This window comes from Salmo salar, chromosome ssa07 (assembly GCF_905237065.1).
Source record: "Salmo salar chromosome ssa07, Ssal_v3.1, whole genome shotgun sequence".
Classification (NCBI taxonomy): Eukaryota; Metazoa; Chordata; class Actinopteri; order Salmoniformes; family Salmonidae; genus Salmo; species Salmo salar.
The window spans coordinates 55,738,483-55,764,113 of record NC_059448.1 but is presented as its reverse complement, the minus strand read 5'-3'; the positions used below and the strand labels follow the sequence as shown (position 1 = coordinate 55,764,113).

The 25,631-nt window shown below is 43.7% G+C and overlaps 1 protein-coding gene across 7 annotated transcripts in view; it reads left to right on the top strand.

Moving 5' to 3' along the window:
• The window catches only part of LOC106609678 (oxysterol-binding protein-related protein 8), a 164,427-nt gene that overhangs the window by 89,409 nt on the left and 49,387 nt on the right, over positions 1-25,631 (top strand). For 2 of the 7 annotated variants that reach the window (XM_045722319.1, XM_045722318.1), the window contains exon 1: positions 5,200-5,466. The exons of the other annotated variants lie outside the window; for them this stretch is intronic. In XM_045722319.1, the coding sequence (XP_045578275.1) occupies positions 5,316-5,466 (151 nt within the window). In that variant the 5' untranslated portion in view covers positions 5,200-5,315. Of the gene's footprint in view, positions 1-5,199; positions 5,467-25,631 lie in introns of those variants that run through there. 7 annotated transcript variants of the gene reach the window in all.

Below are 25,631 nucleotides of genomic sequence, written 5' to 3'. Positions count from 1 at the left end.
TCAACAGCCTTGGTTTCTCAAATGATTGCCTCGCCTGGTTCACCAACTACTTCTCTGATAGAGTTCAGTGTGTCAAATCGGAGGGCCTGTTGTCCGGGCCTCTGGCAGTCTCTATGGGGGTGCCACAGGGTTCAATTCTTGGGCCGACTCTTTTCTCTGTATATATCAATGATGTTTCTCTTGCTGCTGGTGATTCTCTGATCCACCTCTACGCAGACGACACCATTCTGTATACTTCTGGCCCTTCTTTGGACACTGTGTTAACAACCCTCCAGATGAGTTTCAATGCCATACAACTCTCCTTCCGTGGCCTCCAACTGCTCTTAAATACAAGTAAAACTAAATGCATGCTCTTCAACCGATCGCTGCCCACACCTGCCCACCCGTCCAGCATCACTACTCTGGACGGTTCTGACTTAGAATATGTGGACAACTACAAACACCTAGGTGTCTGGCTAGACTGTAAACTCTCCTTCCAGACTCACATCAAACATCTCCAATCCAAAGTTAAATATAGATTTGGCTTCCTATTTCGCAACAAAGCGTCCTTCACTCATGCTGCCAAACATACCCTCGTAAAACTGACCATCCTACCGATCCTCGACTTCGGCGATGTCATTTACAAAATAGCCTCCAATACCCTACTCAATAAATTGGATGCAGTCTATCACAGTGCCATCCGTTTTGTCACCAAAGCCCCATATACTACCCACCACTGCGACCTGTACGCTCTCGTTGGCTGGCCCTCGCTTCATACTCGTCGCCAAACCCACTGGCTCCAGGTCATCTACAAGACCCTGCTAGGTAAAGTTCCCCCTTATCTCAGCTCGCTGGTCACCATAGCAGCACCCACCCGTAGCATGCGCTCCAGCACGTATATCTCACTGGTCACCCCCAAAGCCAATTCCTCCTTTGGCCAACTCTCCTTCCAGTTCTCTGCTGCCAATGACTGGAACGAACTACAAAAATCTCTGAAACTGGAAACACTTATCTCCCTCACTAGCTTTAAGCACCAGCTGTCAGAGCAGCTCACAGATTACTGCACCTGTACATAGCCCATCTTTAATTTAGCCCAAACAACTACCGCTTCCCCCACTGTATTTATTTATGTATTTATTTATTTATTTTGCTCCTTTGCACCCCAGTATTTCTACTTTGCACATTCATCCACTACAAATCTACCATTCCAGTGTTTTACTTGCTATATTGTATTTACTTCGCCACCATGGCCTATTTATTGCCTTCCTTATCTCACCTCATTTGCTCATATTGTATATAGACTTATTTTTCTACTGTGTTTGTTTATTCCATGTGTAACTCTGTGTTGTTGTATGTGTCGAAATGCTTTGCTTTATCTTGGCCAGGTCGCAGTTGTAAATGAGAACTTGTTCTCAACTTGCCTACCTGGTTAAATAAAGGTGAAATATATATATTTTTTTAAACATGCAGAATGCCTGTTGACTTTGTTTGGCTGACCCAATATTTGTCTGCAAACACTGACCTAATGTGGGTACTCCCTAAATACCCTCACGCACTATTTCCTGACATGACAGCGACATGCCTGATGCTTCCGGGTCCACTTCTGGCCTTCTGATGCTTAGACTACTGCTTTTACCCTAATGGAGGTTGGCGACCGAACCTAACCCAGGGGGTTAAGCAAAATACCTCAACTGTTTGTCACATTGTTGGCCCAACATCTTTGTGAAGTTTCTTCACTCTGTTGTTTGATTCGTTTCTTAAAAATGGCATTTATTAATTTGCACCAGCTGAACTTTCCTTTGAGGGAGCAGGGTTAATTAGGCCTAGGATTTAGAATTATACATTCTCCAGAACGTCTTAATTACCTGTGTTAATTAGCCTGTTTGCTCAGGGATCTGTGTTTGTCTCCCAAATGGCTCCCTATTCCCTGTAAAGTGCACTACTGTTGATCTGGGCCTATAGGAGTCTGGTCAGAAGTAGTGCACTATGTCAGAAATAAGGTAACATTTGGGGACACACTTTTTTCCTTCCATGTGTCGCCGAGCAACGCTGTGACATCACCGCTCGCTCACAGAACTCGGGAGCTGTTATCAACGCGGTTGTTCGCCTCGTCTCTAAACAGACAGGGATGGAATGATGCCTTCCATTCTGAAAATATAGATAACACGCCTTAATTGGCCAGAGGCTGTTGACAGAACAAACAAGGAAACATTAGGAGGGAAGGGTCAGTTGAATGGGATGGGAGGATGCCAGGAATCTTGTGGATGGAAAACAGCAATGCTCTGGAGATTCTATTTCGACGATAAGGACCAGGTGGGGCCTATTGGTTTTCACAGAGATAACCATTGGTGCTCTTTGAGACTCTTTTCTCAATGCACCTACTTCTCTTGTACCCTTTTGTTCTGGACCTGCAACAAACCTTTCTTATGGACAAAATGTTCTTACAGCGTTGTCAGGGTGACTGGGGCAGCTCAATCTTCTTAACCTGTTCCTGATGCCAGTCATGGTGACAGTTTTCTCCTAGCTGAGCGTCTGAACTGTCCCCTTGAGATTGCAGTCCCAGAGATCAATATCTAGAGCGGGGGAAATATTGATCAACTGTCCCATAGCCATTTCTGTTGTGTGACCTTGGTCTGTTATCCATTTAGTTCTCTCCAAATGCTACTCATGTCATGCTGGTTGCTAGTGGACTGACCTATAGCAAGCCACAAATGGTAAACTACAGGTCAGAAAATGGCTTTTTGATCCTTCAACATACAATGTTTTTGACAGGCAGAATGGGCTGTGGTCCTGAAATATAAACGGCCTTGATTGCAGTGCACGGAGCTACACATGAGAAAAATAGGGAAGTAAATAATGGCCACTTATGGCTCAGGATTTTACAGTAACAGGCTTGGTATTCTACCTGAGGGGCTCAGTAACAGGCTTGGTATTCTACCTGAGGAGCTCAGTAACAGGCTTGGTGTTCTACCTGAGGGGCTCAGTAACAGGCTTGGTGTTCTACCTGAGGGGCTCAGTAACAGGCTTGGTGTTCTACCTGAGGGGCTCAGTAACAGGCTTGGTATTCTACCTGAGGGGCTCAGTAACAGGCTTGGTGTTCTATCTGAGGGGCTCAGTAACAGGCTTGGTATTCTACCTGAGGGGCTCAGTAACAGGCTTGGTGTTCTATCTGAGGGGCTCAGTAACAGGCTTGGTATTCTACCTGAGGGGCTCAGTAACAGGCTTGGTGTTCTACCTGAGGGGCTCAGTAACAGGCTTGGTATTCTACCTGAGGGGCTCAGTAACAGGCTTGGTGTTCTACCTGAGGGGCTCAGTAACAGGCTTGGTATTCTACCTGTGGGGCTCAGTAACAGGCTTGGTATTCTACCTGAGGGGCTCAGTAACAGGCTTGGTGTTCTACCTGAGGGGCTCAGTAACAGGCTTGGTGTTCTACCTGAGGGGCTCAGTAACAGGCTTGGTATTCTTCCTGAGGGGCTCAGTAACAGGCTTGGTGTTCTACCTGAGGGGCTCAGTAACAGGCTTGGTATTCTACCTGAGGGGCTCAGTAACAGGCTTGGTGTTCTACCTGAGGGGCTCAGTAACAGGCTTGGTGTTCTACCTGAGGGGCTCAGTAACAGGCTTGGTGTTCTACCTGAGGGGCTCAGTAACAGGCTTGGTGTTCTACCTGAGGGGCTCAGTAACAGGCTTGGTGTTCTACCTGAGGGGCTCAGTAACAGGCTTGGTGTTCTACCTGAGGGGCTCAGTAACAGGCTTGGTGTTCTACCTGAGGGGCTCAGTAACAGGCTTGGTGTTCTACCTGAGGGGCTCAGTAACAGGCTTGGTGTTCTACCTGAGGGGCTCAGTAACAGGCTTGGTGTTCTACCTGAGGGGCTCAGTAACAGGCTTGGTGTTCTACCTGAGGGGCTCAGTAACAGGCTTGGTGTTCTACCTGAGGGGCTCAGTAACAGGCTTGGTGTTCTACCTGAGGGGCTCAGTAACAGGCTTGGTGTTCTACCTGAGGGGCTCAGTAACAGGCTTGGTGTTCTACCTGAGGGGCTCAGTAACAGGCTTGGTGTTCTACCTGAGGGGCTCAGTAACAGGCTTGGTATTCTACCTGAGGGGCTCAGTAACAGGCTTGGTGTTCTACCTGAGGGGCTCAGTAACAGGCTTGGTGTTCTACCTGAGGGGCTCAAAGGAATTGATTGGCCAGACAAGCATTGGGGAAGTCAACTGGCCAGTTTGGTCTTTGCGTCTGTGGAATACGATAGGGCATGCAGAGAGTTTGTCCAAGAGAGACTTCATTCCGTCCTCACAGGCAGGGTCAATAGAGACTGGCTGTATTACATTAGTGTGTGCGTGTGTTAGTGTCTAGTGTGTGTGTTTAGTATGTGGTAGCAGGTGTCTGAGTGCTGTAGCTGGAGTGGCCAGTCAGACGTGCAGGATTATGACACACACTCACACACTGTGAGAAAGACAGTGAGCAGGAAGAGAGGGGTGATATTCATCTGAGCTGTGTTGTTCAAGGAGAAGGGAAAGAGATTTAGGAGAGATACCGTGAGAGGAGATACCGCGACAGAGCAGCAGGTAGCCTAGCGGGTAAGAGCTTTGGGCCAGTAACCGAAAGGTCGCTGGTTCGAATCCACGAGCCGACCAGGTGAAAAAATGTGACAATGGGCCCTTGAGCAAGACACTTAGCCTTAATTGCTTCTGTAAGTTGCTGTGGATAAGAGCGTCTGCTAAATTATTACAATGTAAATGTAAAAATGAGGAGATGCCACACAGAGAAATACACAGTGTACAGAGAGGAGAAAATGAAAGACTTACAAAAAACAAGAGGGAAAGAGAGGACAGGAGGAGGGAGGAGGGAGACAGGAGGAGGGAGACTGGTTGGCAGTGAGAAAAGTAGAGCTATTCATTGAAAGAAGGAAAGAGAAAGAGGGGTAGCAGGCTGTTGCATGGAGTACGCTAGATAAGATGCAACTCTTCTGTACACTGCTGGTGCATGGAGTAGCAGGGGGAGGGACTCTGCTGATTCGTCAGCGTAGTACTCAGAGCTTCCTCCCCTTGCACTCACTCTCTCACACACACACACACACACACACACACACAGACAGGAGAGAGAGAGAGAGGGAGAAAGAGAGGGTGGGAACAAGAGAGAGGGAGGGAGAAAGCGATAAATTGTGCTGCACTGCTTTGAGTGCCTTGAGACTGAGTTGCTGTGCTTGCTGTGTCCTGTGTGTGTGCCTGGCTGCGGGCGATCAGATCTGAGCATTTCGCGGTCAGCGGCTTCGCCCTGCTTGGCCCCCGCTGATCCCCAGCAGGCCCTCCTCAGGCCCCCCCGGGCTCTCGCCGGCCCCATGATGAAGGAGGAGGGAGCGCTGTGCCGTCGCCGCTTCTCAACGTGCGGCACGACCAGCTCGCCGCGGCCCCCACACCCCGACGGACGCAAGCTCATCCGCAACGCTTCTTTCGGGGGCTACAACGAGCTGTCGCCCCTCTCGCTGCCAGGTGGGTGTGGTAGTTGAGGCGGTGTTGGACCCCTCACCCTTCCCCTCCAGTCTGATGAGGAGCCTGCCCTGCCGCGGGCTCTTCTACACCCAGCTAGTTGTAGGCTAGCTGTTGCTTTGAGTAGTACCCTCTGTACTGTAGCCAAGTGACCTGTGTGCTTGTTCCCTATAGAGTCGTAACCCCTAGACACTGGTTGTGGACAGTGACTGTGCTGTTATTTGAAGGTCTATTGTGTTCTAGATGGACACTGTAGAAATATTGGAACTACAGGTACACTGTGGCTGTAGTGGTGTCCCTGTAGCAGAGTTACCTGTGTGCTTGTTCCCTGTAGAGGCAGAGTCGTAACCCCTAGATACTGGTTGTGGACTGTGACTGTTATTTCAGACACTAATGTGCAGGAGGTTATTGTTCTCAGTATACTGTCACAGTACTGGAGCAATTCTCTTGCTGTTCCTTTTTGCGTTGCCTGATGCAGATTCTGATGTTGAACCTGTCGTATCTATTTCTCCTTAGAGTTTTGAATTCTTATATTAGAATATACTTTTAATACATCTTTTTCCTTGTATAGAAATGTACTCGGTCATATACAAACGTATTATATCGTACTCGGTAGCCCGAGTAACTGTGCGCTGCTTTGGAGTGACCGTCCACCTGAGCGTGAGATCAGCAGAACTTTCACAGAACGTCAAGTGAAGTGAATTAGACCTAAAGCTTCTGTAGTGAGTGTCATGTTTTTAACCTGTCAGCCTGTCAGCCTCCCAGCCACAGAGCCGACACAGCCTCCATTCATCTCTGTTGAAGACTGTCTAAGAAGCTCTCATCCTGCCAGGAGAGCCGCAGGCTTTTCACAAAGATTGCCGATTCACCGGAGACGGCTGGTACAGGCTGGTTGTATTCTCTCTTTCTCTTCAGCCAAATGTAATCTCAATAAAAATAGGTACGTGATACTATTTCCTTATTATCAACCACATTACATTTCAGAATCAGGTTCATCAGGTTGTACACAGCTTAATCTATCAAAAGTATATCTGCCATTTTGGAGACGATCTCCACACAGTTTCATCGGTGCTCCAGCTTCTCTGCCAATAGATCATTGTGACTGTATGGCTGGGGCCTGTTGGCTGGGCTCTGGTCCCCCCCTCTTTCAGGGTTACCTGGGGCTAGCTTCTCCACAGGAGGTGCCAGTGAGGGGCCAATGACTCAGCAGATTAACCTGGGCGGCGTCCTATTAATAGACCAATCACGTGCACCAAAAAGACAGACAGGAAATATCGGTGTCCTAATAGCTCCTAGCCCACGACCACTCGTTTGAAATATTATCCACCCCAAAGATTAAGTAGCTTTGTCTGGCCAGCAACAGTTGCAGCGTAGCCGAGGAGGATCCGGTCCATGCCGACTGCCAATGAACACTCCCCTGTTTGTGTTGTTGTTGTTGCTAGCCGTTGTTTGCAGGCTGAACATTAATTGGTTTTGGAGGTCATGAATGGAGAAAGGGTGGAATTGCGGTGCTCTGCTAGCTCTGTTGACAATGGAATGGCAGTACGGATTTATTTTTAATGAACCTTTATTTAAGCAGGGAGTCATGCTGAGACCACGGTCTCTTTCGCAGATGAGCCCTGCAGCAGATGAGCCCTGCAGCAGATGAGCCCTGTAATTTGGATCACCCCTGGGTCAGAGTAACCATTGCAGCACGTCATTACAAAGTCATTGCAGGGTTACATCCCAAATGGCACCCTATTCCCTATTAATTGGTCAAAAGTAGTGCACTATATTGGGAATAGGGTGCCATTTGGGACCATTGCCAGTCTCGCGATGTGATGACAGGCTGCATCGCTTGCTTCCTTAAAGGGGTAATCTGCAGTTCAAACACTAAGAGGACACCCCACCACTGTTTAGGTAAGAATGCTGAGGGATGGGGCTGGAGAAATGGAACCACTCTCAAATTCATAGACAGAGCTATGGATTCAAGGACTGACCATCCATGAGATCAAAATGATAGTTTTAACCATGTCTTCTGGCTATACATCAGAAATGATAGTTTTAACCTTGTCTTCTGGCTATACATCAGAAATGATAGTTTTAACCTTGTCTTCTGGCTATACATCAGAAATGATAGTTTTAACCTTGTCTTCTGGCTATACATCAGAAATGATAGTTTTAACCTTGTCTTCTGGCTATACATCAGAACCCAAAAGCTTATTTTTGTGGTTCTGATGGTGTAAGACAGTTGAACTATGCTCATGAGGCATTTGTACATTTATATCCTTCAACAATCAATGGACACACATTATCATTCAAGGGTTTTACATTTTTCTACATTGTATAATAATAGTGAAGACACCAAAACTATTAAGTAACACATGTAATAACCAAACAAGTGTTAAACAAATCAAAATATATTTTATTTTTTAGATTATTTAAAGTAGCCACCCTTTGCCTTGATGACAGCTTTGCACACTCTTGGTGTCTTCACTATTATTCTACAATGTAGAAAATAAATGAGTAGGTGTGTCCAAACTTTTGACTGGTACTGTATATCATTCATTCAAAAGTCAAAAAATGGGTGTAGTGATCCAGCAGATTGCCCGTTTATTGTCCGTTTTGCAAAGGAAATGTGTATTTTGACCCTTCCCACTGTCCTGTGGACGTGGTACAATGACCTCTGATGTTCTGAAGTAAATGGTGCAACAGGTTTTAGGAGTAATACCGGTCTCTTTAAAAACTCCAGAGATTGCTACAGGCCTGCCTCCCACTGTAGCACTGCACCATGCTATCCCACTGTAGCACTGCGCCATGCTATCCCACTGTAGCACTGCACCATGCTATCCCACTGTAGCACTGCACCATGCTATCCCACTGTAGCACTGCGCCATGCTATCCCACTGTAGCACTGCGCCATGCTATCCCACTGTAGCACTGCGCCATGCTATCCCACTGTAGCACTGCGCCATGCTATCCCACTGTAGCACTGCACCATGCTATCCCACTGTAGCACTGCACCATGCTATCCCACTGTAGCACTGCGCCATGCTATCCCACTGTAGCACTGCACCATGCTATCCCACTGTAGCACTGCACCATGCTATCCCACTGTAGCACTGCACCATGCTATCCCACTGTAGCACTGCACCATGCTATCCCACTGTAGCACTGCACCATGCTATCCCACTGTAGCACTGCACCATGCTATCCCACTGTAGCACTGCACCATGCTATCCCACTGTAGCACTGCACCATGCTATCCCACTGTAGCACTGCACCATGCTATCCCACTGTAGCACTGCACCATGCTATCCCACTGTAGCACTGCACCATGCTATCCCACTGTAGCACTGCACCATGCTATCCCACTGTAGCACTGCACCATGCTATCCCACTGTAGCACTGCACCATGCTATCCCATTGGGCAAAATGAAGAACATGACAATTTTTTCTGTTTGTAATCTGTTTTTCTGATTGAGAATGTCTAATGATGTCATGCAGATTATAGCCAACTGGTCTCTGTTACAACCAGGGAAAGATGTCATATTTAGTTTGTTATCTGGTCAGATTACAACCAGATAGAGATGTCTTTTTCTGGTTGCTAAATAGACTGTTTACCAAAAGATGTCTTAATGACATCATTGCAACCACTTTGGCACACAGCTCCGTGCTGCTCCTTCCTGCTTCATTCGCTCCGTGCTGCTCCATCCTGCTCCGTGCTGCTCCATCAGACCCAGAGTCAAAATGGTTATGGTGACCTTGTTGCCATGGCAAATGTAAAGCAAACAGCATACCTGCCTGCACACTGATTTATGCCCCCAAAACTCAAAATTGAGGCTTTATCGTAGTGCGTATAGCAGGTAATGTTTTCACCCTTCCCCAGTTTTCGTCAGGCCAGCTGTTGCTAGGGAACCTTTCTGTTCTTCCCGAGAACATGGAGACAGTGTCAGTGTTCGTCAAAGCTGTCATGCTGTGTGTGTGTGTGTGTGTGTGTGTGTGTGTGTGTGTGTGTGTGTGTGTGTGTGTGTGTGTGTGTGTGTGTGTGTGTGTGTGTGTGTGTGTGTGTGTGTGTGTGTGTGTGTGTGTGTGTGTGTGTGTGTGTGTGTGTGTGTGCTCCCTCCATAGACATGACCAAAACACACAATGTACATGCGCCTCCAACACTTCACTGTGTTATATAATGATCCATCCCTAAAGAACATCATATCTGTTGTTCAGGGTGCAAGTACGGTGCCATGCCACCCCCCTCACAGCATCATGGTACGGACCATCTCTCTGGGACTGGATGGAAAACGGATGCTTGTGGTTGGTTCCACATCAACACCCTCAAAGGGGTGTTTATATTCACTTTAGTTATGGAGAAGAGGGAATGAAGAACTCTGACTGTTGAAATGTTATTTTGGTTAGCGTTGGTACACCCTCAGTGGGTAGTCAGAAACCACAAGCATACGTTTTTCAGGGGAAAAGCAGAGAACAGGTGAAGCCTGAAAATGTTTTGCTTCCGGTTTCAGCTGACCCGCTCAGGCATTTCTTTTCACGCCTGCTGCGGTAGGTTAGACAAACAAACAAATCTCACTGTTGAAAGGCCATTTTGGTTAGCATTGGTTTGCGTTGGTTAGCATTGGTTTGCGTTGGTTAGCATTGGTGTGCAGTGACGAGACTTTCTTGGTTTCTTGTCAGCCTAAATTCTAGGTTTATCTAGGGAGAATGTTGAGTGTTTCTTTGGAGGAAATGTAGAGAGAAATGTGAAGCATAAGGCCTTATAAACCACTGGTTTATGCTCCCTAAGTATAAGGCCTTATAAACCACTGGTTTATGCTCCCTAAGTATAAGGCCTTATCAACCACTGGTTTATGCTCCCTAAGTATAAGGCCTTATAAACCACTGGTTTATGCTCCCTAAGTATAAGGCCTTATCAACCACTGGTTTATGCTCCCTAAGCATAAGGCCTTATAAACCACTGGTTTATGCTCCCTAAGCATAAGGCCTTATAAACCACTGGTTTATGCTCCCTAAGTATAAGGCCTTATCAACCACTGGTTTATGCTCCCTAAGTATAAGGCCTTATCAACCACTGGTTTATGCTCCCTAAGCATAAGGCCTTATAAACCACTGGTTTATGCTCCCTAAGCATAAGGCCTTATAAACCACTGGTTTATGCTCCCTAAGTATAAGGCCTTATCAACCACTGGTTTATGCTCCCTAAGTATAAGGCCTTATCAACCACTGGTTTATGCTCCCTAAGTATAAGGCCTTATAAACCACTGGTTTATGCTCCCTAAGTATAAGGCCTTATCAACCACTGGTTTACACACACACACACACACACACACACACACACACACACACACACACACACACACACACACACACACACACACACACACACACACACACACACACACACACACACACACACACACACACACACGCACAAAAAGATGCCTCATCTGAAACTCCTCAGCCAAATAACCTAACATCCCTCTAATGTCTAATATCCTTAAAGGGAGGTGATATATCAAATGGATTTAATTTGAATGAATAAACATTGTCTGGCCCTGCTAGACAGTTGCCTCAACCTATCCAGACAGATAGTCTTCATTTAACAAAGTAGATGGATGACAGTAAGGTTTACAGAGAGCTTTGTGTCAACCAGTCAGCCATTTCTCTCTGGCACATCTCCCCAAAGAGCCTTCAGAATGCGAGCTTCCCAAGTGACACCCTATAACCGATGTAGTGCACTGCTTTTGACCAGAGCTCTATCAAAAGTAGTGCACTACGTAGGGATACCTTCAGGCTCTGATCAGGCCGTACATCCAAACAAGGGCACTGCGTTCATCCACCTCTGGCCTGCTGGCCCCCCTACCTCTGAGGAAGCACAGTTCCCGCTCAGCCCAGTCAAAACTGTTCGCTGCTCTGGCACCCCAATGGTGGAACAAGCTCCCTCAAGACGCCAGGACAGCGGAGTCAATCACCACCTTCCGGAGACACCTGAAACCCCACCTCTTTAAGGAATACCTAGGATAGGATAAAGTAATCCTTCTAACCCCCCCCCCCCCTTAAAAGATTTAGATGCACTATTGTAAAGTGGTTGTTCCACTGGATATCATAAGGTGAATGCACCAATTTGTAAGTCGCTCTGGATAAGAGCGTCTGCTAAATGACTTAAATGTAATGTAAATGTAATAGGGTGTCCTATCTTTCTCTTCTCCTTCCCTTTGCTCTGTCACTATTTATACAATATTCTCTCTTTCTCGATCCCTTCTGTTTCTCTCAGATGTTTGTCGCAGAGCAAGATGACTGTAGTGCTAGTCAGTCAGGGCACTATGTGACTGTAGGTGTTCACACTGTTTACATCAACTAACTCAACTATCAGCACTTGATGACATACTACAGGGCACATCCAATCAATACATTCAAGACGTGGGTTATAGTTAGATATTACACGCATGCATCTTTGTAGCTACAACAAAGTACAGGACACTATTAATTCATCACTACTCACACCAAAAAAAACATTCTGTTAATTAGGGCACACCTTAGCAAATCGTTTCAAAACCAAATGCAGCGGAAATCGAAAATTGCAATTTTTTTGCGGACATATCTAGGTAGTTCCTTACCGTTTTACTCTGTTCTCTTCCGTTTGGTGTCTACTGAACAGGACCCAGCCAGGTGCACCCCTAACAAGGATGCTGTATAGCCTTCTATAATTACTCCTCAGGGATAGAAGAGAAATGAATGAGAAACATTTCATTGAACCACAGCCATGACTCAGCCTTTTCCAACATCAATAACATTTTAATAGGATCATGGCTACCCAAATGGCACTCTGTTTCCTTTACACTGCACTTCCCTTGACTAGGGCCCATAGGGAATGGGGTGCCATTTGGGGCAAACAGCATCTCTTACTGGTGAGACTGACGGTGCAAATTTGATTTGCAGCTGTAAGCACCCTGATCGCCCTCTGACCTCTAACATCTGACCTTGTTAGAACCAGGAAAAGACCTAAGGGGACCTGGCAAGAGGTCAGCAGGAAGTAGTCAGCGTAAACACATTAAAAAAGAGCACAGTACATTAAACAGTTACAATGATCAATGACATGTTCTGCTGTAAGAGCATTACACTCAGACAGCATACTACATGTAAACTTACTGACTAGCCTTTTATAGGACTAACATCATGTAGCTTACTGACTAGCCTTTTATAGGACTAATATAATGTAGCCTACTGACTAGCCTTTCATAGGACTAATATGTAGACTACTGACTAGCCTTTTATAGGACTAACATCATGTAGCTTACTGACTAGCCTTTTATAGGACTAACATCATGTAGCCTACTGACTAGCCTTTTATAGGACTAATATAATGTAGCCTACTGACTAGCCTTTTATAGGACTAATATAATGTAGCCTACTGACTAGCCTTTCATAGGACTAATATGTAGACTACTGACTAGCCTTTTATAGGACTAACATCATGTAGCTTACTGACTAGCCTTTTATAGGACTAACATCATGTAGCCTACTGACTAGCCTTTTATAGGACTAATATAATATAGCCTACTGACTAGCCTTTTATAGGACTAACATCATGTAGCCTACTGACTAGCCTTTTATAGGACTAATATAATGTAGCCTACTGACTATCCTTTTATAGGACTAATATAATGTAGACTACTGACTAGCCTTTTATAGGACTAATATAATGTAGCCTACTGACTAGCCTTTTATAGGACTAATATAATGTAGCCTACTGACTAGCCTTTTATAGGACTAATATAATGTAGCCTACTGACTAGCCTTTTATAGGACTAATATAATGTAGGCTACTGACTAGCCTTTTATAGGACTAATATAATGTAGACTACTGACTAGCCTTTCATAGGACTAACATAATGTGGCCTACTGACTAGCCTTTTATAGGACTAACATCATGTAGCCTACTGACTAGCCTTTTATAGGACTAATATGTAGCCTACTGACTAGCCTTTTATAGGGCTAATGTAATGTAGCCTACTGAGTAGCCTTTTATAGGACTAATATAATGTAGCCTACTGACTAGCCTTTTATAGGACTAATATAATGTAGCCTACTGACTAGCCTTTTATAGGACTAATGTAATGTAGCCTACTGACTAGCCTTTTATAGGACTAATATAATGTAGACTACTGACTAGCCTTTTATAGGACTAACATCATGTAGCCTACTGACTAGCCTTTTATAGGACTAATATGTAGACTACTGACTAGCCTTTTATAGGACTAACATCATGTAGCTTACTGACTAGCCTTTTATAGGACTAATATAATGTAGACTACTGACTAGCCTTTTATAGGACTAATATAATGTAGCCTACTGACGAGCCTTTTATAGGACTAATATAATGTAGCCTACTGACTAGCCTTTTATAGGACTAATATAATGTAGACTACTGACTAGCCTTTTATAGGACTAATATAATGTAGACTACAGACTAGCCTTTTATAGGACTAATATAATGTAGACTACTGACTAGCCTTTCATAGGACTAACATAATGTGGCCTACTGACTAGCCTTTTATAGGACTAACATCATGTAGCCTACTGACTAGCCTTTTATAGGACTAACATCATGTAGACTACTGACTAGCCTTTTATAGGGCTAATATAATGTAGACTACTGACTAGCCTTTTGTAGGACTAATATAATGTAGCCTACTGACTAGCCTTTTATAGGACTAACATGTAACTTACTGACTAGCCTTTTATAGGACTAATATAATGTAGACTACTGACTAGCCTTTTATAGGACTAACATCATGTAGCCTACTGACTAGCCTTTTATAGGACTAATATGTAGCCTACTGACTAGCCTTTTATAGGGCTAATGTAATGTAGCCTACTGAGTAGCCTTTTATAGGACTAATATAATGTAGCCTACTGACTAGCCTTTTATAGGACTAATATAATGTAGCCTACTGACTAGCCTTTTATAGGACTAATGTAATGTAGCCTACTGACTAGCCTTTTATAGGACTAATATAATGTAGGCTACTGACTATCCTTTTATAGGACTAATATAATGTAGCCTACTGACTAGCCTTTTATAAGACTAACATCATGTAGCTTACTGACTAGCCTTTTATAGGACTAATATAATGTAGCCTACTGACTATCCTTTTATAGGACTAATATAATGTAGACTACTGACTAGCCTTTTATAGGACTAATATAATGTAGCCTACTGACTAGCCTTTCATAGGACTAATATAATGTAGCCTACTGACTAGCCTTTTATAGGACTAATATAATGTAGCCTACTGACTAGCCTTTTATAGGACTAATATAATGTAGACTACAGACTAGCCTTTTATAGGACTAATATAATGTAGACTACTGACTAGCCTTTTATAGGGCTAATATAATGTAGACTACTGACTAGCCTTTCATAGGACTAACATAATGTAGCCTACTGACTAGCCTTTTATAGGACTAACATCATGTAGCCTACTGACTAGCCTTTTATAGGACTAACATCATGTAGCCTACTGACTAGCCTTTTATAGGGCTAACATGTAGACTACTGACTAGCCTTTTATAGGACTAATATAATGTAGCCTACTGACTAGCCTTTTATAGGACTAATATAATGTAGCCTACTGACTAGCCTTTTATAGGACTAACATCATGTAGCCTACTGACTAGCCTTTTATAGGGCTAATATAATGTAGACTACTGACTAGCCTTTTGTAGGACTAATATAATGTAGCCTACTGACTAGCCTTTTATAGGACTAACATGTAACTTACTGACTAGCCTTTTATAGGACTAATATAATGTAGACTACTGACTAGCCTTTTATAGTACTAACATCATGTAGCCTACTGACTAGCCTTTTATAGGACTAACATCATGTAGCTTACTGACTAGCCTTTTATAGGACTAATATAATGTAGACTACTGACTAGCCTTTTATAGGACTAATATAATGTGGCCTACTGACTAGCCTTTTATAGGACTAACATAATGTAGCCTACTGACTAGCCTTTTATAGGACTAATATAATGTAGCCTACTGACTAGCCTTTTATAGGACTAATATAATGTAGACTACTGACTAGCCTTTTATAGGACTAACATCATGTAGACTACTGACTAGCCTTTTATAGGACTAACATGTAGACTACTGACTAGCCTTTTATAGGACTAACATCATGTAGCTTACTGACTAGCCTTTTATAGGACTAACATCATGTAGCCTACTGACTAGCCTTTTATAGGACTAATATAATGTAGCCTACTGACTATCCTTTTATAGGACTAATATAATGTAGCCTACTGACTAGCCTTTTATAGGACTAATATAATGTAGACTACAGACTAGCCTTTTATAGGACTAACATCATGTAGTCTACTGACTAGCCTTTTATAGGGCTAATATAATGTAGCCTACTGACTATCCTTTTATAGGACTAATATAATGTAGCCTACTGACTAGCCTTTCATAGGACTAATATAATGTAGCCTACTGACTAGCCTTTTATAGGACTAATATAATGTAGCCTACTGACTAGCCTTTTATAGGACTAATATAATGTAGCTACAGACTCTCGATTAGCCTTTTATAGGACTAATATAATGTAGACTACTGACTAGCCTTTTATAGGGCTAATATAATGTAGACTACTGACTAGCCTTTTATAGGACTAATATAATGTAGACTACAGACTAGCCTTTTATAGGACTAATATAATGTAGCCTACTGACTAGCCTTTTATAGGACTAATATAATGTAGACTACTGACTAGCCTTTTATAGGACTACACATGTAGCTTACTGACTAGCCTTTTATAGGACTAACATCATGTAGCTTACTGACTAGCCTTTTATAGGACTAATGTAATGTAGACTACTGACTAGCCTTTTATAGGACTAATATAATGTAGCCTACTGACTATCCTTTTATAGGACTAATATAATGTAGCCTACTGACTAGCCTTTTATAGGACTAATATAATGTAGACTACAGACTAGCCTTTTATAGGACTAACATCATGTAGTCTACTGACTAGCCTTTTATAGGGCTAATATAATGTAGCCTACTGACTATCCTTTTATAGGACTAACATCATGTAGCTTACTGACTAGCCTTTTATAGGACTAATGTAATGTAGACTACTGACTAGCCTTTTATAGGACTAATATAATGTAGCCTACTGACTATCCTTTTATAGGACTAATATAATGTAGCCTACTGACTAGCCTTTTATAGGACTAATATAATGTAGACTACAGACTAGCCTTTTATAGGACTAACATCATGTAGTCTACTGACTAGCCTTTTATAGGGCTAATATAATGTAGCCTACTGACTATCCTTTTATAGGACTAATATAATGTAGCCTACTGACTAGCCTTTTATAGGACTAATATAATGTAGCCTACTGACTAGCCTTTTATAGGACTAACATGTAACTTACTGACTAGCCTTTTATAGGACTAACATCATGTAGCTTACTGACTAGCCTTTTATAGGACTAATGTAATGTAGACTACTGACTAGCCTTTTATAGGACTAACATCATGTAGTCTACTGACTAGCCTTTTATAGGACTAACATTTGGTGATACATGATAAGACATCATCAATATTACACAGTCCCTTAGTGAGGACATGTGATGGTATGTGATAAGACATCATCAATATTACCCAGTCCCTTAGTGAGGACATGTAATGGTATGTGATAAGACATCAATATTACCCAGTCCCTTAGTGAGGACATGTGATGGTATGTGATAAGACATCATCAGTATTACCCAGTCCCTTAGTGAGGACATGTGATGGTATGTGATAAGACATCATCAATATTACCCAGTCCCTTAGTGAGGACATGTGATGGTATGTGATAAGACATCATCAGTATTACCCAGTCCCTTAGTGAGGACATGTGATGGTATGTGATAAGACATCAATATTACCCAGTCCCTTAGTGAGGACATGTGGTGGTATGTGATAAGACATCAATATTACCCAGTCCCTTAGTGAGGACATTTGGTGGTACATGATAAGACATCAATATTACCCAGTCCCTTAGTGAGGACATGTGATGGTATGTGATAAGACATCAATATTACCCAGTCCCTTATTGAGGACATGTGATGGTATGTAAATGTGAATGTAAATGGTATGTGATAAGACATCATCAATATTACACAGTCCCTTAGTGAGGACATGTGATGGTATGTGATAAGACATCATCAGTATTACCCAGTCCCTTAGTGAGGACATGTGATGGTATGTGATAAGACATCATCAGTATTACCCAGTCCCTTAGTGAGGACATGTGATGGTATGTGATAAGACATCATCAGTATTACCCAGTCCCTTAGTGAGGACATGTGATGGTATGTGATAAGACATCATCAGTATTACCCAGTCCCTTAGTGAGGACATGTGATGGTATGTGATAAGACATCATCAATATTACCCAGTCCCTTAGTGAGGACATGTGATGGTATGTGATAAGACATCATCAGTATTACCCAGTCCCTTAGTGACGACATGTGATGGTATGTGATAAGACATCATCAATATTACCCAGTCCCTTAGTGAGGACATGTGATGGTATGTGATAAGACATCGTCAGTATTACCCAGTCCTTTAGTGAGGACATGTGATGGTATGTGATAAGACATCATCAGTATTACCCAGTCCCTTAGTGAGGACATGTGATGGTATGTGATAAGACATCATCAGTATTACCCAGTCCCTTAGTGAGGACATGTGATGGTATGTGATAAGACATCATCAATATTACCCAGTCCCTTAGTGAGGACATGTGATGGTATGTGATAAGACATCATCAGTATTACCCAGTCCCTTAGTGAGGACATGTGATGGTATGTGATAAGACACCATCAATATTACCCAGTCCCTTAGTGAGGACATGTGATGGTATGTGATAAGACATCATCAGTATTACCCAGTCCCTTAGTGACGACACGTGATGGTATGTGATAAGACATCATCAGTATTACCCAGTCCCTTAGTGAGGACATGTGATGGTATGTGATAAGACATCATCAGTATTACCCAGTCCCTTAGTGAGGACATGTGATGGTATGTGATAAGACATCATCAATATTACCCAGTCCCTTAGTGAGGACATGTGATGGTATGTGATAAGACATCATCAGTATTACCCAGTCCCTTAGTGAGGACATGTGATGGTATGTGATAAGACATCATCAGTATTACCCAGTCCCTTAGTGAGGACATGTGATGGTATGTGATAAGACATCATCAGTATTACCCAGTCCCTTAGTGAGGACATGTGATGGTATGTGATAAGACATCACCAGTATTACCCAGTCCCTTAGTGAGGACATGTGATGGTATGTGATCAGTAAAAGGGGTGAAAATAAGTGATTGTGCTGTTCTTGCGTGACCTCACTCACTCTCTCTAACACACACACACACACACACACACACACACACACACACACACACACACACACATACACACTGGGTCTTTCTCCGTCCACACTGTTCTTCATCACAGGAAAAGCCACTGTGGTCAGCACCTCTGGATTTAATGCTTGCCGCTAAACCACAGCTCACACACACAGACCACACACACCACACCACACACAGACTAGCACGGACATCCCAATTCAGCCATTATTTTAGGACAAACTTCTCCAAAATATAGGCCCAGTCCCAAATCAACTCGATATAGGCCTAGTTCCAAATCAATTCCTAGATATAGGCCCAGTTCCAAATCAACTCCTAGATATAGGCCCAGTTCCAAATCAACTCCTAGATATAGGCCCAGTCCCCAATCAATTCCTAAATATAGGCCCAGTTCCCTATCAACTCCTAGATATAGGCCCAGTTCCTAATCAACTCCTGGATGTAGGCCCAGTCCCAAATCAACTCCTAGATATAGGCCCAGTCCCAAATTAACTCCTAGCTTCCAGACCAAGATATATGCCCAATTCCAAATCAACTACAAGCTCCCAGCCCATTACCCCTGATAGATCTGAAAAGATTGGATGGGTGTATGCAACAGGGTTAAAGTGATGTAGGGGCTAGGGATTGAATTGGGATTGTGCTTCCGAGTGGCGCAGCGGACTAAGGCACTGCATCTCAGTGCTTGAGGCGTCACTACAGAATCCAGGCTGTATCACAACCGGCCGTGATTGGGAGTCCCATAGGGTGGCGCACAATTGGCCCAGCGTCGTCCGGGTTTGGCCGGTGTAGGCCGTCATTGTAAATAAGAATTTGTTCTTAACTAACTTGCCTAGTTAAATAAAGGTTAAATAAAATTAAAATAAAAAACAAGTTGTTTAAGGGTACTTTAAGCAGCACGTCAAATGTTTTAATGGTCATGTGACACCTCCTTATCCTCTCTTTGTCCTGTTGTCTAAAGGAGAACTCACCAGACCCATTGTCAGTTTGCACAGTAAGCAAGCAGCCTTTTCATTTGCCATTAGTTCGTTTGTTGTCGGAGCTTTGTGTTGTAGTTACCAGCCGTTGGCGACTGACGGCCGTCATTTTTGCCCGTTTCTAAATGTAGAATCGGTTTGCACTCAGGTTTGCAAGTTACGAACGGCACTCTGTTCAGAGGTGCTGATTACTCTCGGCTGGTAGTTGCTCGACAATCCTAGTGGTCTGTCCATGCCTTTAGTGTGTGTGTGTGAACTGTCTGTCTGCACAATAAGGCAGGCAAGATAGCAGTGAATATGCTTTGAGTAGCCTGATTACCCAAGAGCCTCTCTTTCAAGCCTAAACTGATCTCTCTCTTTTTCTCTCTCTCCCCTTTCTCTGTGTTTTGGTAATGCGATGGTGTTCGTTGCATAACCAATTTCCTTTTTGAAGATGGAGGAGACAAACCCTAGAGAGTCTCACTGAGTGTGCCCCGACCCAACCCTAGTGCCCTAGACCATATATTGGAAATAGGAAGGGTCCTTCTAAGTGCACTTGGGGCCACTTATCTACCTTGTCTCCATGGAGATGAGCTTGTTGAGTGGATTCTGAGGATGTGTGGGGCCTGGAGGAGCCTCTCAAGGTCCCCTCTCCAGTCTGTCGTCTTTTCATCCCACGACATTGTCTTCGGATCTCCACAAAACGAGACATGTTGTTTAAAACGTCCATATATATTACATAACGTGTTGTTTTTGAAACCCAACAGCAGCTTTTGAATCTGCTTGTGAGACGATCAATCTTGTAATAATCATTCTATTTCATAGGCCTAATATATATTGTAATGGTTGACATCCCTCAATAGTAGCTCTTGATTGTGCTGCGTATGTTGAGGTGGTTGTGGTAGGAGATCTCAGGAGACATATCATAAGCCCTTATGTCTAATAGAATTGGTAGTCATTTATATTCATGGTATTGATGGTTATAAGTACAGTCGTGGCCAAACGTTTTGAGAATGACACAAATATAAATTTCCACAAAGTTTGCTGCTTCAATGTCTTTAGATATTTTTGTCAGATGTTACTATGGAATACTGAAGTATAATTACAAGCATTTCATAAGGGTCAAAGGATTTTATTGACAATTACATGAAGTTGATGCAAAGAGTAAATATTTGCAGTGTTGACCCTTCTCTTTCAAGACCTCTGCAATCCACCCTGGCGTGATGTCAATTAACTTCTGGGCTACATCCTGACTGATGGCAGCCCATTCTTGCATAATCAATGCTTGGAGTTTGTCAGAATTTGTGGGTTTTTGTTTGTCCACCCGCCTCTTGAGAATTGACCACAAGTTCTCAATGGGATTAAGGTCTGGGGAGTTTCCTGGCCATGGACCCAAAATATCGATGTTTTGTTCCCAGAGCCACTTAGTTATGACTTTTGCCTTATGGCAAGGTGCTCCATCATGCTGGAAAAGGCATTGTTCGTCACCAAACTGTTCCTGGATGGTTGGGAGAAGTTGCTCTCGGAGGATGTGTTGGTACCATTCTTTATTCCTGGCTGTGTTCTTAGGCAAAATTGTGAGTGAGCCCACTCCCCTGGCTGAGAAGCAACCCCACACATGAACGGTCTCAGGATGCTTTACTGTTGGCATGACACAGGACTGATGGTAGCACTCACCTTGTCTTCCTTCTCCGGACAAGCTTTTTTCCGGATGCCCCAAACAATCGGAAAGGGGATTCATCAGAGAAAATGACTTTACCCCAGTCCTCAGCAGTCCAATCCATGTACCTTTTGCAGAATACCAGTCTGTCCCTGATGTTTTTCCTGGAGAGAAGTGGCTTCTTTGCTGCCCTTCTTGACAGCAGGTCATCCTCCAAAAGTCTTCGACTCACTGTGCGTGCAGATGCACTCAGACCTGTCTGCTGCCATTCCTGAGCAAGCTCTGTACTGGTGGTGCCCCGATCCCGCAGCTGAATCAACTTTAGGAGACGGTCCTGGCGCTTGCTGGACTTTCTTGGGCACCCTGAAGCCTTCTTCACAACAATTGAACTGCTCTCCTTGAAGTTCTTGATGATCCAATAAATGGTTGATTTAGGTGCAATCTTACTGGCAGCAATATCCTTGCCTGTGAAGCCCTTTTTGTGCAAAGCAATGATGATGGCACGTGTTTCCTTGCAAGTAACCATGGTTGACAGAGGAAGAACAATGATTCCAAGCAACACCCTCCTTTTGAAGCTTCCGGTCTGTTATTCGAACTCAATCAGCATGACAGAGTGATCTCCAGCCTTGTCCTCGTCAACACTCACACCTGTGTTAACGAGAGAATCACTGACATGATGTCAGCTGGTCCTTTTGTGGCAGGGCTGAAATGCAGTGGAAATGTTTTTGGGGGATTCAGTTCATTTGCATGGCAAAGAGAGACTTTGCAATTAATTGCAATTCATCTGATCACTCTTCTTAACATTCTGGAGTATATGCAAATTGCCATCATACAAACTGAGGCAGCAGACATTGTGAAAATTTAAATTTGTGTCATTCTCAAAACTTTTGGCCACAACTGTAGAATCTATACCAGAGCATTGGCCTCTGATGCTCAACGTGTCCCTTCTCCACTTGTTAATGATGTAAGGTGCGTTTTACAGTGGCATTAATTTGACAGATAAAGACAGGGGCCCTGTCTCTGTTTGTTTTATAGCAGGAGAGCTGCTTCGTGCTGGAGTCAGACGAATGATTTGAAGCTTGTCACCACACTGATTTATCCCTGTAATACAGCGGTGGAATGCTCAGAACGAGCAGTAAATCTCTCCTCGTAAAATGTAATATATAGCGTTGAGCGGTAGCTGTGATACCCTGCTGCTTTCCAGCCCGGGACCACAGTATGCTATGAATGATTATCTACACCGCTGCAGTCCATCTTTAAAAGCTTTAGAATTCCTCACTAATGGACCTTTTCACAGAGTAACGGATTGACTACTTAATAATAATCCCCTTAGTTTGAAGTTTGTCAACCGAAAGGCATTTAGCGATAAATCCCTGAAGAGGACCTGTCTAGTTCGACAGAAGATGTAAATGTCAGATCTCAGATCAGATGTTGACGTTGATCTATGCACTGTTTGAATCCAGGCTGGTTGTTTGAGCAGCTTAACCTTGTCTCTCATAGTCGTCTCTTAATGGCTGCAGTGAGTACAGCAGATTGAGAACGTCCTCTCTGACTCACTGGCAATGTTCCTCCTGTTAGTGTTCTGGCAATCTGCTTTAGCACAGACTGTGCGTGTGTGTGTGTGTGTGTGTGTGTGTGTGTGTGTGTGTGTGTGTGTGTGTGTGTGTGTGTGTGTGTGTGTGTGTGTGTGTGTGTGTGTGTGTGTGTGTGAGGGGTTGGCACCAGGGGGCTGTGTCAATCACAGCTCATTTTCTATCAGATGTTGTCAATCTCACACCAGTGAATCAGAAACAACACTTTAAGACAGCTGTCATACTGATCTGCTTTTCAGACTGCTGAGATCTAGGATGCATCCCTACTCCCTATATAGTGCACTACATATTACCAGAGTCATATGGGCCCTAAAGAGAATTTGGGACGCAGTCCTAATGAGTTATTCAAAAGCTCCCTTGCTGTGCAACATGCAGGTGATTGAACTCACACATGTGGTGAACACACTTGAACTTCCCCTACTTTCATTTTAGTGGGATCGTTTAGACATAAGGAACCTGGATTAGATTTAGTGGGCTATTTGGTTCTATTATCAGGGCCAGGTGTTTAGCCCCTGAGAGAGAAATCCCATGTCATCTCTGAAAGTGCAGTAACTTTCCAAATGCCAATGTAACTTGTGGACTTGGTGAAGCCTGTCTCCTGTGGGCGTCATGTCGCTGTGTGTACCATCTGCATCCTAAAATCTGGTACCCTATATGTAGTGTGTAGGGAATAGGGTGTGATTTGGGATATAGCCTGACTATCTGACTCATAAAACCAAACTAGGGCTGGGAACTGACCTCACGATACAATGTTATCACTACACCAAATATCTCCAACCTCTGCATATTGATCTGGTACTGGTTCTCCCTGTATATAGCTCCACATTGATCTGGTACTGGTACTCCCTGTATATAGCTCCACATTGATCTGGTACTGGTACACCCTGTATATTGCCTCACATTGATCTGGTACTGGTACTCCCTGTGTATAACTCCACATTGATCTGGTACTGGTACTCCCTGTATATAGCTCCACATTGATCTGGTACTGGTACTCCCTGTATATAGCTCCACATTGATCTGGTACTGGTACTCCCTGTATATAGCTCCACATTGATCTGGTACTGGTACTCCATGTATATCGCTCCACATTGACCTGGTACTGGTACTTCCTGTATATAGCTCCACATTGATCTGGTACTGGTACTCCCTGTATATAGCTCCACATTGATCTGGTACTGGTACTCCCTGTATATAGCTCCACATTGATCTGGTACTGGTACTCCCTGTATATAGCTCCACATTGATCTGGTACTGGTACTCCCTGTATATAGCTCCACATTGATCTGGTACTCCCTGTATATAGCTCCACATTGATCTGGTACTGGTACTCCCTGTGTATAGCTCCACATTGATCTGGTACTGGTACTCCCTGTATATAGCTCCACATTGATCTGTTACTGGTACTCCCTGTATATAACTCCACATTGATCTGGTACTGTACTCCCTGTATATAGCTCCACATTGATCTGGTACTGTACTCCCTGTATATAGCTCCACATTGATCTGGTACTGGCTCCTGTATATAGCTCCACATTGATCTGGTACTGGTACTCCCTGTATATAACTCCACATTGATCTGGTACTCCCTGTATATAGCTCCACATTGATCTGGTACTGGTACTCCCTGTATATAACTCCACATTGATCTGGTACTCCCTGTATATAACTCCACATTGATCTGGTACTCCCTGTATATAGCTCCACATTGATCTGGTACTGGTACTCCCTGTATATAGCTCCACATTGATCTGGTACTGGTTCTCCCTGTATATAACTCCACATTGATCTGGTACTCCCTGTATATAGCTCCACATTGATCTGGTACTGGTACTCCCTGTATATAACTCCACATTGATCTGGTACTGGTACTCCCTGTATATAGCTCCACATTGATCTGGTACTGGTACTCCCTGTATATAGCTCCACATTGATCTGGTACTGGTACTCCCTGTATATAACTCCACATTGATCTGGTACTCCCTGTATATAGCTCCACATTGATCTGGTACTGGTACTCCCTGTATATAGCTCCACATTGATCTGGTACTGGTACTCCCTGTATATAGCTCCACATTGATCTGGTACTGGTACTCCCTGTATATAGCTCCACATTGATGCTGGTACTCCCTGTATATAGCTCCACATTGATCTGGTACTGGTACTCCCTGTATATAGCTCCACATTGATCTGGTACTGGTACTCCCTGTATATAGCTCCACATTGATCTGGTACTGGTACTCCCTGTATATAACTCCACATTGATCTGGTACTGGTACTCCCTGTATATAGCTCCACATTGATCTGGTACTCCCTGTATATAGCTCCACATTGATCTGGTACTGGTACTTCCTGTATATAGCTCCACATTGATCTGGTACTGGTACTCCCTGTATATAGCTCCACATTGATCTGGTACTCCCTGTATATAGCTCCACATTGATCTGGTACTGGTACTCCCTGTATATAGCTCCACATTGATCTGGTACTGGTACTCCCTGTATATAGCTCCACATTGATCTGGTAC